The 14,685-nt window shown below is 39.9% G+C and overlaps 1 protein-coding gene across 11 annotated transcripts in view; it reads right to left on the reverse strand.

Annotated features, from left to right (window-relative positions):
- Positions 1-14,685, reverse strand: part of ABI3BP (ABI family member 3 binding protein) — a 137,362-nt gene that overhangs the window by 4,530 nt on the left and 118,147 nt on the right. For all 11 annotated transcript variants that reach the window (XM_053386207.1, XM_053386202.1, XM_053386199.1 and 8 more), the window contains 5 exons: positions 8,571-8,783; positions 7,713-7,821; positions 2,394-2,473; positions 1,786-1,815; positions 278-439 (listed from right to left, as the gene is read on the reverse strand). In XM_053386207.1, the coding sequence (XP_053242182.1) occupies positions 278-439; positions 1,786-1,815; positions 2,394-2,473; positions 7,713-7,821; positions 8,571-8,783 (594 nt within the window). The remainder of the gene's footprint in view (positions 1-277; positions 440-1,785; positions 1,816-2,393; positions 2,474-7,712; positions 7,822-8,570; positions 8,784-14,685) is intronic.

Genomic DNA, 14,685 nt, shown 5'->3' on the forward strand with positions numbered 1-14,685 from the left:
ATGATCTAGCCTATGATGCTGTACATCACGTTCAATCCTTAAAACAACACACTGATGCAGTTGGTGCTGGGATGGCTTCTGGATTTTTTGATAGCACAGAGATGACTCATTGCTAGCACTGACAGCCATAGTCGGTCACTGCCCAGCATTGCCACACAAAGCAGTTAAGGGAAGCTTTTTCTCCAGACGGCAGCATTGACAAAGTGCTCTGATGGCATGATGCCCCTGGTCAGCTCACAGCACCAACCATCCCATACAGCTGCCCTCAATTTCATACCTGTAAGTGAATTGCTGAGGTAAATTTTGTATCGGAGGGAGTTGCACAACTGTACACCAACAAACTTCTTGTACCAAGTCCTCTTGACGAACTGTTTTCCCTTGCATTCAGAATAGGAATCAGAATTGAATTTGATTTGAGTCCAGATGGCATCTTTTCCCACTGTAAGGAAACAACAAATAATCTATGTGCAAAAATATGTGCGTAGACATTGGAATCAGGTGAAAGGAAGAGACATATAGGAACATTTTTGTTTTATTTTTCCCCTGTCTTCCACTATAAAATGGCCTCAAGGCAGCTCACAATAACATAACATAACAAAACAAAACAAAACAAAACAGTATAATAAACAAGAGTTGGAAGATAAACCAACAGAACTAGCAGATAAAAAGGAAAGTAGGTATAAATAGGAAATAAAAGGTTATGAAAAGGTCTCATATTTACACCCATTTCTGATCAGAACTCAGGCACAAAAGCGTAGTAACCAGTTAGACTAGAATAACAGCTCTAATTTGCTCAGCTGAATTTATGGGACACTGATTTGTACATTTCTTTGAACTTTAGGTTTCAACCAATAAAAAGGTTTAATACATTGTAGCAAAAGAAATACAGGATGTGTGAAAGGGTCTTTTCGGATGCAGCACTGAGATTGCAGAACTTAGTACCTAAGGAAGCCAGGCAGGTCCCTTCCCTATACCAATGTCTGGTAACTTCCCTACTGCATTTAAATTACTGTTTGTTCTGAATTTTTCTAGTTCGTGTTTCTGCTATTGCTATAGCTGGCACTATTCACTTTATTGCTTTGATTATATTATATATTATAAATTGATGATCTAAGCTGCATTGGAGGCCCCTTTGGGGGCTGAAAAGTGGGGTAAAAATGGATTTTGTAACTAAAATAAATGCTGAGAAACACATTATTGCAGGGGATGAACCACAGAAAGGAAGACTACCTTTTACGCCATATTAAATATGAGTCTCCTAAGTGAATTAAGAAACTTACCAACACCCCCGACTGTATCAGATCCTTTCCAGCTAGTTAAAGACCTTATACAGAGCTTACAGTCCCCCACTATAAAGCTGATGGCAGCCAACATTTTTCAGAGAGCTGCAGAAGCTGATGGCACATTTTCTATAGCAGTGGCTGGACACTGCTGCATGCTCTGTTAAATCACTTATTAAGTGAGAAACAGCCTATTCATTTCAGAGAGCTGTCTTTTAATTTAATGACAGGCCTGAGAAAATATGAGCTGTGCCTGGCTCATTTCTGCCCCTTGGTTCTGAGCCAGTGGAGCGCCACCTCCAATTGATTGGGCAGGCCTCAGGTAAACATTTAGACTGGCAGGAACTCCTTGCAAACAGCGCAGGTCAAAAAAAAAAACAAAAACCCGTGAAATCATATGCAAAATGCCTTTCTCTTCCAAATCCACTCTGTCATACAGCAGTACATTATCTCACCTCAGAAAAATGCTCTCACCAGAGTATACTATAATGTATAAAGGACTTACTTGAAATTGGCTCAGTCACTCTTGGGTCCGCTAAGGAGAAAAAACAAGCGCTGGGTCAGACTGCAAAATAACTTCTAGCATTTCAGAAGTATGCTGGGGAAAAAGGTTTACTTCTTCAGTTGACATGAATTGTAATCTGTACAACTGCAACGTGGTTTGACATCAAGACAGAACACTTGTGAGCTTACGTTAAACTAATAAACTGCTCATGACTACTTTGAAATACCAAAGACTGTGCTTTTAAAAGTGCTGTCTATCTAATGTTTTGATCTATTTTAGGACCTTTTAAATGTGTCAGGGGGGCATAATTTTTGTTATTTTCTTATGTATTTTGTGTCTTTACATTGTAAACAACAACAAGGCCTTAAATTATAGCAATTTTGAGAGTAATTAATTAATGGCGTTTTAAACCAGGCAGAGAGTTGTATTTAAAAATAAATTTCCAGGTACCAGATTAAAATGTCATTCTTGAGGAAGTTTGTGTAAATGCACAATTCCCATACAGCTTTCACTTTATCTGCTGATTTTTCCTAAAGCAGGTAGATATTAAAACGCGTAAAGAGCTAGAGAGGCTTGTAGCTAATTGGTACACTTATTGAAACTCTTACCTGATTCAGTTTTAAATGGCTTTGATTCAGTGCTCGGTCCTTCACCAAGGGGGTTGCTAGGTATCACAACAAATTCATAACTAGGAAGAAAATGGGAGGGGAGATACACCCAGTTCTTTATTGCAAATATCAAGCATTGAATGGTAAGGTAATTGCATTGGTTTATCTAAAAGGACTGTTGTAAGTATTCCTGAGAATACATGAAATGTTTTGACCACTTAAGAAAGGTGCTAAGTAAATACTATTATTTTGCTACATAGCTATAATTTCAACATTGAAAATTGCACGAATGCTGCACATATATAATCACATGGACCAAATGAATACATGCATAGTTTGCCACATATACATGCTACTGGGACCACAATCAGTAAGGCAATCTAGAATCATAGAATTGTAGAGTTGGATGGGACCCCAAGAGTCATCTAGTCCAACCCCCTGCAATGCAATCGTGCTGTATATGCGTACACAAACAGCACAAAACACACACATGCATTTGTTACTTTTTATTATTTGGAAACAGGATGAAAGCACATTTCTGTATCCTAGTGACTTGGATACTCATTTTGTATGAAGCCTCTCTGAATGTGTAAGTTTTCATGAAAACATTTAAGACATATGGATTAGTGCATATGATCCTCTCTCTCCTCTTGAGGGGAATTCCTTACACAATGAACTCACCCTCAAAGCTTGTTCAAGTGGTTCTGTGACAGGCCTCAGGGCCACTTCAGGTGCTATAGTAGTTATCATGCACCTACTTCTATTTTGTAATGTAATTACATATTTTTTCACTACTAGAAAGCTGTGGAAACACAGGCATCAGGGACAATGACTGTGTAAAAGGTGGAAGTGTGCAGGTCCCAAATCAACATGTCACAGATGCATAAAACAGCCACAATACAGTGCACTGTGTCCTCTACATGTTTACTATCTAGCGTTTTAATGCCAAGAAACAGCTTTTAGCTTCATTTCTTTTGTGTCATCTATGCAGCTCTTTGGGGACATGGGTTGTGCTGTGACCTAAACCACAGAGCCTAGGGCTTGCCGATTAGAAGGTCGGCAGTTCAAATCCCCACGATGGGGTGAGCTCCCATTGCTCAGTCCCTGCTCCTGCCAGCTTAGCAGTTCAAAAGCACGTCAAAGTGCAAGTAGATAAATAGGTACCACTCTGGAGGGAAGGTAAACGGCGTTTCCGTGCACTGCTCTGGTTCGCCAGAAGCAGCTTAGTCATGCTGGCCACATGACCCGGAAGCTGTACGCCGGCTTCCTCGGCCAGTAAAGCGAGATGAGCGCTGCAACCCCAGAGTCGTCCGCAACTGGACCTAACGGTCAGGGGTCCCTTTACCTTTATGCAGCTCCTGAGACAAGCACTGTAGTTGTACATTGTCTGAAGTCCTAAGACAGATATGCAATCAGCACTCAAGTGCAAGCTAGCTTACAAGGCCATGGAACCCCTAAACAGTGTATGCCAAATAATTATTTGCCTTCAACTGTTGGAACAGGTTATGGACCAAAGAAGTCCACCACATCACATATAAGAAAAATGTTCTCGCACAGATTAAGTGAACATGATTTGTATTGCAGTAAAGACTTTTTCCATAGGAAATTGCTATCCCATATGGAATCTTGGCAAGCAGAAGGAATGGCACTATTTTCCAGATCTTGCAACAGTGCAGAAATGTATGTGCATAGAAAAGGAAAGGAAAGGGGAATAAAAAAACCCTCTCAATATGCAGTTTTCAGTTGAGCTGCTGGCTTAAAATCTCAAGCAGAAAAGGTACATCTACCATGAAATCTCTTTATTTAGATTTATTGGCATATTCAGAAAGCTACTAGAAAATCTTTCTAACCATTTTGCTGAGCATGTACACTATTTTAACTACTAGTATTTAGATCTAGAGAAAGTTTGAACTGTAGCCTTATCCCTTCTTTCTATTGTTTCTGCTCACAGTACTGTGTATTGAAAAAATATGTAGAATCATAGAATTATAGAGTTGGAAGAGGCACTGATGATCATCTAGTCCAACCCTCTGAAATACAGAGATCCTGCCCATGGCTGTCCCTGGGTGGGCTTGAACCACCAACCTTCAGGTTAATAGCCAGACACCCTGACCCATTGTGCCACTAGGGAGAAAATGCTGCTGCAAAGTTTCTTGACGTTTAATGAAGTGTTGAGTGCATTTGAGTGTCCTTAAAACAAAAAAGATTCAAGGAAACAAGTGAGATAACATTTCCCTAAAACCCATGGGTGTTGGCTGGACTTAAGAAAGCAAGCACAGATTGTTGCAAACCTGGGGAAGTGACAAGATAGTGTTATTATTGTTCGTGCTCAGATTATATAGACAAATTGTGAATGGTTAAAGCATAAAGCTTTTAATCTATGGCCCAAAGCAAGAAACCTGTTTTCCGGTTCAGTGTCAAAGGCGTTCAGCTGAGTAGGCATTCAGTGACACCTATTCCATTGATGTTCCCTTAATCTTTAGGCACACAGAACTGGCCATTTACCAGACAAGGGTAGCAGAGATGGATAATTTAATTGGATTGGAAGAGGGCAGGTGTCCTCTTGTATTGAACAACCTTGAAATAGTTTTCATATCTCAAGAAGGCACACATAAATTTCTTTAGAGACCCAATTCTAGCTAAGATATGAAATGGAGATGGCATATCGAGAGAGTCAAAACTATATACATCAACAATATGGGCAACCTGAGACTTTACTTTCAAAAACATAAGGAAAGCGATAATTGAAAGCTACATACTCCGGAGAACTTTGCAGGAACAAGAATAAAAGTTAAGCATGAGCCCCATAATCTGAGTAAACTCAAATGTGAAAAGGGCAAGAAACTGTGGATTTCAGAATATGAAAAGGCATCTTTCTGAAGAATACATTGTGTCAGGAAGACAACCATGGAATAACAACCAGCAATGGCTAGTATGATGGGACAGAGGGCAATAAATGGCTCTTACAGTGATCATGAAGACCTCTTGAACATATTGGTGGTGGAGTCTGGGTCAGCACTATGAAAGCATATAGTTGCTAACTGGAAAGGCACCCCCAGTGTAGACATCACCTCTGACATCATCAGATCACACTGGGTGCTGCTGACTAGATACTAGCAGCTGTTTGCATGATGTTGATCCAGCCCTCTTGCCTCCACAGCTGCTTTGGGATGCTAGTAGGTAAAAGCATGGACCCCTCCTTTACCTGGACTGTTTGCTCAGTGATGCTTGTGGCTGATTCAGTGCCACCTGCCACTCCTCTCAGTACATAATCACCTCACACAGGAAAGTGTATGTTTGACAACTCTACTAAAAATAATGGGGTGGCATAGGCAGTATGGATAAATCTCAGCCAATGGCTCCAGCTGGATAGCTGCTAAGCCTGTGAATCCACGGTAACATAATATGTCAACAAGGACTTTTTTCTATTTCATCCGGAGGAGAGTCTGCATGCTAGTTAAGCCAACATTATCCAAGCTGGATTTAACAGCATAGGTTCTATTCCAACACAGACCCAAACATGCTAAAGTCTGTGTTGGATTGTAGCCAAAGTATACAACTAGTCACGGCTTGCTATGGGTGCATAGTATTCAATGGTGGTCCAACTATTATTGTAAGTTGATCAACCATAACTTATTCTATGCAGAGTTTTTATTTATTGTGAGTGATTTGCTTTAAACTCCTCACATGAAAGCAACTGTTGAAAGATCAAGACATTTGAGTAGGAAGATTCATAATACACAAATGTTGTTTTGCTTAACGATCCAGCCAAATGTTATTCGCTCCAACAACATTTAATAATTTGAAGAATGCTGAGTGAACCAAATTATGGGGTAAGATGCTTTGTATTTTCCTAGCTGCTTGCATTTTGTCAAGTCTAAAGATGTTATTTTTCCCCACTCTGAAATGCTGCACACATTATTTTTGATAGCTCGCCAGGTTCAAAAGCCAAAACACTCCTCACCTATGGAAAACAAAATCAAAATAACCAATGAAAAGGACCGATTATCAGACATGAGTTACTATGAGAGAATGGAACACCTGCATCGGGTCTGCAAAAAGCACATGGAATTTTCCAGCAATCCAGCTGTCCAACAAAATCAAAAGGCAACAAAGTGTCAGCAAGTTTAAAAACTGTAACTGTGTTAAACAGGTAATGGACAGTATGAATATCCCTTAAAGCAACACTGTGGGGCAGAAGAATGAGTTCATGATGTCATGTCTCTACCCTTCTAGTTCCTACAAAGTTATGTTTTTAGCAGGGCGATCCTGTGTTTGGTTACTTGGAAGGAAGCCTCATTGTGGTAATTTTGTACAGTGTGCATAGGACTGCAATAAAGAGATATGCAGGAAGCTTACAAGCAACCACTAGCCCTGTCACAACAGCCATCCAAGTTATTCCATGTAGTCTTTCTAGTGGATTTAGTCTTCATTTGCAGCATTCACAATTCCGGCTATAGCGCAAATTCTTAGATATGTTTAGGGCAATAATTTCTTGCCCATAATGAACAAACAAGGCCTGGGACGCTGTTCCTGATATCTTCCTGACACGAGAAGATTGATCTATGTAGATAACCTTCACTTGCAGCTAGAGATGTCCTTAGATGAGGGGGCAAGTAGGGATAAGCAAATCTGTGAATTTCAGTTTCCTTCAGATTCTCATTTTCCCAGTCTTGTTTCACATTTCCACATCGGTTTGCAAATCTTCTTTTTCAAAAGGTGTTGTGAAAATTCAGCAGCATTTTAGTGCAAATTTATTTCAATATACATATTTTTATGTGCAATTTTGCTTAAGCAATTTCCCTATATTATAATGCCTTTTTAATGCTGTTTTCATTGATGTATACTATTTTGTGCATGCTTTATTCAAATATATGCATTTTGTACACATTCCTTGGCAAAATTTTGAGCATTGCAAATTTTAAAGGATGGCTGTGTTTCAGGTTGTGTATTGTTTCAGAAAGTGTGAATGAGGTAGGTTTGCCTTTAAGCATGAACTGAATCAAATTTCTCCCCATCCTTAGGTGTGACTATAGTAGCACCTCTCTAATGCATAAATCATATATACAAACATGCACATTGTCAGCTTGCTTGTACAACTGGCTGTTTGCATCTTATGAAATATAATGTTGAAATGCTAGACATCAACTATAAAACACATTCTCTCTCCCCTCCCCTCCCTCTGAGAGTAATTCAGGAAGGGGAGTTACTGCAGAAGTCCAGAGTGGGACTTGGGGAGAGCACACCTTCAAAGAAGCAACTCCTGGGTGCTTAGAACCCCTTCATATATCACATAGTAGTATTTTCTAATTGTATTACCTTGTGTTAGGTTTCAGGTTTTCTACAGTAGAATGAGTTTGATTTGTCGTTATAATAGTCTTGTCCTTTCCTGCAGGGCTTCCATTTTCCTTCGATACAACTTTATATTCTGAAATGATGAAGAAGATTTGTGTTCTGTTATCCTGTCAGTTTCATTTGTTTCCTTTAATCTCCTGGAGTGAATCAGAAACAGTAATAGAACAAAGCAAACAACATTCTGAATGTCAAACTGCCAGCCCAGAACAGGGAGATAAAACTCAGTGACTTGACCTTTGGGAGAAAGAGAGATGTGTGTTATCTGGTGTGACATATTGCCTCAAGCAAGAACTACAAATCCCAGAGTTCCTGCTGACACTTCCTATGCACAAGGAGGAGAACGTAAGCAGGATTGGAATTCAAGTGGTGTCAGAACCATAATCTGAGACTAAGATTATGAGACTACAAATTATCCCCAAAACCGAACAATCCTGACATTATATGCAAGGGATGGAAAGCACAATCTAAAGGACATTAGTTAGTGTACCAGCCAGATGAGCAGGATAATAATAAAGGGAGTGGATGGCGCTGTGGTCTAAACCACTGAGCCTCTTGGGCTCACTGATTGAAAGGTCAGGGTGAGCAATAATAAGAATAGTAGTAGTAGTAGTAGTAGTAGTAGTAGTAATAATAATAATAATAATAATAATAATAATAATAATAATAATAATAAAAATTAAAAAACCATGTCATTCAGGAGCCTAAGTAACACCTCTAGTTTTTAGAACCAGGCAAGAATAGCTGTGGGGGAAAGTGCAGGCTCGTAAAAAAAGACTATCAATATTGTTCAGGCTCTAAACTTTAAGAGAACCAAAGTCTAACCTGTAACAGTTTCATTTGGTGGTTTTTCCCAATCCAGTACGACAAAGGTTGGGCAGCCTTCGACAGTTACCACAGTGAGGTTGGTAGGAGGCTTTCGTGGAGGGCTAGTAGCTACCTCTGTGCTATCCCCCTCTTCTGTTGGAAAGTATTGGAGTGTGTCTGTGATGGAGCATGGCACATCTTCTGGTTTCTTTATATACAACACACCTTCACCTAGAAAAATAGCATCTGTGTTAAGGGGCTTTAAAAAAATATCCAAGTAGCAAATGTGGTGGTAAAATTGTCAGAACTGCACTATTTCAGGTGGTAGGGCCCACAGTTGAATGCTTCTCCATAAAAAAACCCTGAAAGTAAGTTAGCGTGTAAGATATCTCTCCTGATATCGATTTTCAAGGTTCTTGGTTTTTTTAAAAATGTAGTCATGTAAGTGATGATCAGCTGCATGAAAAGTTAAGCAGAAGCCTGAGACCCTTGAAAGTTACTTACATGTATGACAGTATCAGGTGTGAAAGCTAGCTTAACAAATCCAGGCTAAACTCTAAGACAGGTAGGACTGGGAGCATATGGCTTTCCTAAGGCCACTAAGGAAATTCATGGAAAAGCAAGGCTTAAATTGGAGACTTTCTGGTTCATATTCATTCTGGTACCTACTTCAACACAATATAAACTCATAAGCTAAAGATATGTTAAATGATAAAGATGATCAAGGGTCAGGAAACCAAGCCTTATGAGGAACAGTTGAGGGAGCTGGCTATGTTTAGTCTGGAGAAGAGACTACTGAGAGACAATATGATAGCCATCTTCAAATATCTGAAGGGCTGCCACATGGAAGATGACTACTGCAATTGACACAAGGTAATATCACCAAGGCAACTTTCTGTAAACAAACAATAAAAATCCTCTTTCCAAAATAGATTTTATTTTGAACAATTGCAAACGCAGTAATAAAGAGTCCACTTGCGATATACCAGTGGTTCAGTGCTCGGAAGTTGTTCTGGTAATCTGACGGTTCATCACTAAAGAGCTTAGTCATTGAGCTTTGTATTAAATAATATACAAGAGAAGACAGTATGTAAATGACTTAAAGCAGGGGTATATCTGTCCCCATCTGCATGTTTCCATCAGCAGGAGCATAGAAAAAGGACGATGCTCTTCAGGTTTAATAAAGGGAAGCTCCGTGGATGGGCAGAACTGAAGTGCAGAGAAACTTCTTCCCTGTGCGTCAGCTCTGCAAGCTGCCCTGTCCCTTCTTCTTGCGTGCGCAAGTCAGAGAGGCAGGGCAGCTTACAGAGCTGAGGCACAGGAAGGTTTCTTTCTGTGCCAAAGCTGTTAGCCTGGGAGGCTGAAGAGCCTCGTAAAGCCCCGCTGTGCCTCTGGCTCATGAGAAGACCCTCTCCAGAGCCCACAGAGGATGTCCTCTTTGCTCTGGGGAGAGTCTTCTCATGAGCCAGAGACGTGGTGTGGCAAGAGGTACCGGAACTGAGTTCTGGCACGTTCTGACTGAAAAAAAGCCATGCCTGCAACCATGCATTGGTTGCAAATCTTAGATGATCATCCATCCCACAGGACAAGGCTTCGTTAGAGTAAATCCCCTGGTGTGGGCTGCAATGCTATCTTTTGATATTGGGATGTCCCCCTGGCTTTCAGTACTGCTATGGGCAGCTGCAAACCTGCCTTTCCTAGCTTTTGCACATACAGGCTGGATAAATTACCGTATTTTTCGCTCTATAGGGCACACCTATTTTTTTGCGGGGGGAAATAAAGAAAAAAATGTATCCCCCCCCCAGCCCCAAAGAGCAAAGAAGCCATGACAGTGAGCGGGATGGATCCCGCTCGCTGTCTTGGCTTCGTGTTTAGCCTCGGGGCTGGGGGTCCGGGAGTGAAGGCGAGGTTGCGCTCAACCTCGCCATTGCTCCCGGAGCTTGCGGGTAAATAATCTATGGGCTGTGAAAGTGTTCTGGACAGGACTGTTATTACGTGACTATTTTATTATTAGGCTTTTCACTATGTTTTATCATTAATGTTCTGCAATGTGTTTTAATGTTGTATACTGCCCTGGGATCTTTTGAGAAAGGGCAGTATACAAATTGAATAAGTCATCATCAAAAAGCTGCACACTGAACATCAGGAGCTGCAGGGATTAAGTTCGTGAAAGCGAGAATGATTAAAAGAGCTTTTAATTTGGGAACTTGGATGATGAGCAAAAATAATTAATATGGTTAAATATCATTTTCACAATCTGACATTACTTACTTATTCAAACCTTTATTAGGCATTATACAAATAAAACGATAAAAGAGAAAGTAACATATAAAAGCCTTGAGATATATACAGAAAGGCAGCAGTTGGCTACATACATATATATATCTATACATATAAAATCAGTGGTTTTCCTTGCTAACCCGCTCCTTGGAGGGCTACTACCAAAAACTCGGCTACCCCCGCCGTTACCCTTTGGTCAACGTCGGATAGGCAGAATCCCACACATTCACCTTGTTGGGGCTCCAGACCACCCAAAAGAGGGGACAGCACGCGTTGACGGAGCGTACTGTACAATGGGCACTGAAAGAGAATGTGCTCTACCGTGTCCGGGACATTCATAAAACATCTGCAGAATCTCTTGTTTCTGGGGATGTTTTGATATCTTCCCCTGACAAATGCTGAGGGAAAAACATTCAAACGGGCCAGCATAAAGGCCCTACGTTGGGCTGGAATTATTAATTTGGTGACGTAATTGGCTCTGCTATCTAAGATATTTAAATCATAGAATATGGGCGAACAAATTTTGTTTACAGCTGCCATAATATTTTGCCTCTCGACATCCTTTAGTCTAGTTAGGATATTATGGAAAATGTATTGCTCATTAGAATTGTACAGGGGCTCCAGCTCGATGCCTAAAGATTCAATCTTTTTTTCGAGGTACTGATACCATCTTGATTTGTAGGAGTCTTTGAGTAAATCAGCGAGCAGACTTGATGGAGGGCAGCGAAAATGGCAGCGTAACCAGTACTTTATTGAGGTGGACCAGGCCCAATATTCCATTGTGTGTATGCCTATTTCTGCACACATTGTTTCATATTTGATCACAGTTGGGAGTCCAAGAATACGTCTCAGAAAGCTGGAGTGAATCTTTTTTAGATCACTATTATATGCTTGGACCCATAGCGGGATTCCATAGAATATCTGGGATTGCACTTTTGTTTGGAATATCTGATTGGCCGCAGGAATAAATTGATTGCCTTTCTGATAATAAAAACGGGCAACAGCTGATGAGGTGCACTTTGCCTGTTTTATGGCATTTGTGCGATGATTTGCCCACCCTAAATTGCTCTGGAATAAGATTCCCAGATACCTATAGATTTTCACTTGTTGGATTTCCTGCCCTCTTATTTTCCATTTCTCTAATTTCCAACCATTCGAGAAGACCAAAATTTTTGTCTTCTCATAATTTATAGAGAGCTTGTTACATTCGCAGTAAAGGATCAGAGAAGATATAAGACGTTTCAGACCCAAGCTCGTTAATGATAGTAGAACAGCATCGTCTGCGTATAATAACAGAGAAACTGGTTTCTGATTAAGTTTAGGGGCATGTGATTCTATTTTTTGAAGGTGATCTGGCAAATCTGATAAAAATAAATTAAATAGGAAGGGGGCAAGAATACACCCTTGTTTTACCCCTTTCGAGTTTGGGATGTCTGGTGAGAGGTGACCTTTGGTGTTAAGTTTGACTTGACAGATATTGGAAGAGTATAAATTTTTTATTAGGATCAATAAGCGCTGATCAATTTTTAATTCTGTGAGTTTCCTCCACAGCTTTGGGCGGTCAATTGAATCAAATGCACCACGAAAATCTACAAAAGCAGCATATATCTTAGATTGCCTTTGAGATCTGTATTTTTCAACCAAGTGCATAAGTATAAGGCAGTGGTCTAATGTAGAGCAACCTTTGGAGAAACCTATTTGTTCTTTCCCTGGTAAATTTAGATTTTTCATCCAGGTAAGGAGTTTAGATAAAAGGTGCTTAGCGTAGATTTTCCCTATCACTGATAATAGGCTTATCGGTCTATAATTCCTTGGTTCTTTTGGGTCGCCATTTTTAAAGATTGGGATAATTATTGATCTTAACCATATCTCAGGTATGATCCCATATTTATCTATGAGAGTAAACAATTGAGCTAAGGGTTCTGCCCACCAATCTATATAGGTCTTGAATAATTCTATTGGTAGACCGTCTGGCCCAGGAGATTTCCCCGATTTGAAATTTTTAACTATCTCTCTAATTTCCTCTTCTTCTACCCTTGGCCACTCCTGGAGTTTATTGATTTTATTTTTAGTGGTTTCATTTCCTTTAAGCTCACTGTGTAGATTGTTAAATACCGATGTAAAATATTGGGACCATTTGGATTCTGCAATTGGTGGTAGAGTTAGTTGATTTTCGGCCTTCAATCCTCCGTACACTAGGTTCCAGAACGCTTTGTTATTTTTACTCTGAATTGAGTCGAGTAATTGTAGCCATTTTTGGGTTGCATATTTCTGTTTCTTTTCGGCCAGAATGTAATGATATTTTCTTTTTTCATCAAGATAAGAGGGCTCTAGTTTAGTACGATTATTTTTAAATGTTTGGCGCAGTTTTCTTTTTAGCTGGAAACATTCATCGTCAAACCAAGGGCTAGCGCTATGTTTAAGTACCCAAACTTTAGGTGGAGTACTAAGTTCTACGAACATTTGGAAGATTTCATTATAAATTTTCGGAATATCGCTGTAGGAATTAGTAGTCTTTAAGTTGGATAATACTTGTTTTCTCAGGTTGGCTGTAAGTTTTTGCCCCACTACTGCACTCATTTCCTGGGACCATTTTAATTGGGTCATTTGTTTGTATTGAGAGGGTTCTATAATATTGTGCTTGGTTATTTTGGTTTCGTCCTTTAAGTTAATAGACAACAATAATGGCTGATGGTCGCTTTCAGTACGCGTTCCAATTTTGAGGTCCATGATCGAATTTATAATATTATAAGGGACAAGAATATAGTCGATGACACTGCATCCTCGGGGGGAGAAGTATGTAAACTCCCCGCTTCTATCGCCTTTTGTTGAACCGTTCACAATCTGCAAATTAAAGTTGTTACATAATTCAAGTAGGCGTAAGCCTTCGGTGTTTACAACCCTATCTCTGGAGAATCGTCCTATTTTCAGGGCATGTGCGATATCATTATCAGTATTCCAATTTAGTTTGCTACATAGTTGTTCATTGTTGGTTCCCACTCTGGCATTAAAATCACCTGCTATTATCAATGAGGTGTTTGGGTATTTATCGGTCAAATTTTCTATATAAAAGGTTAGTTGTGACCAATTTTCACTGTTGCTGTTGTTTTTGGATGGGGGGATATAGACATTTACAAGTAGCAAAGTATCGTCTTTTTGGGTTAAAAGTAGGGCTTGTGCAAGTGGCAAGCATTTTTCTAACTGCTTGATTTCAAACCCTAAGTTGTCTTTGATCATACAACAGAACCCTGCTTTCGGCCGGCCCTTCGTGTTCGTTTTCAATGCGGGTTTCATATAGGAGGAGAATCCATTGATTTTAATATCTCTAGTTGACCATGTTTCTTGTAGAAGTATTAATTCAAAATCTTTGAAGAAGTTCATTAGGTCTGGGTCTCCGTCTTTGTTTCCCCACCCTGCAATATTCCAGGACAGCAAGCGTAGGATCCGTTTTTGAGTTGGTGGCTGGTTGACAGCTTTTAGTCATTCTAATTCTGTTATTGAGTCCAGCGAGGGATTTTGTCTTGTGCCGATACAGCCATTTGTCGCTACTTTCGGTGGGGAACATAATGATGGATCTTTTAGATTCTTTTTTAAAGTGCGGGAAATTAGAATTTCCTCCCTTTCTTGATTTTCTTCCTTAGCTGTTCCTTGCTCCTGAGAAATTTCTGTAGTTGGTGGACTATTATGGACAGTAGGATTGTTTTCGGTCTCTACTTCCATTTCTTTGATTTCATTTGATGTTGAGCTCAGTGTGTCAGGTCTGTTGGAGGTCATCTTTTGTTCGGCAATGTTAGAACCCTTTGTAGTACTTAAATAAGGGGTACCTATTTCGTTTGGAGCTAGTATTTGATAT

The sequence above is a fragment of the Podarcis raffonei genome, chromosome 4, assembly GCF_027172205.1.
Source record: "Podarcis raffonei isolate rPodRaf1 chromosome 4, rPodRaf1.pri, whole genome shotgun sequence".
Lineage (NCBI taxonomy): Eukaryota > Metazoa > Chordata > Lepidosauria > Squamata > Lacertidae > Podarcis > Podarcis raffonei.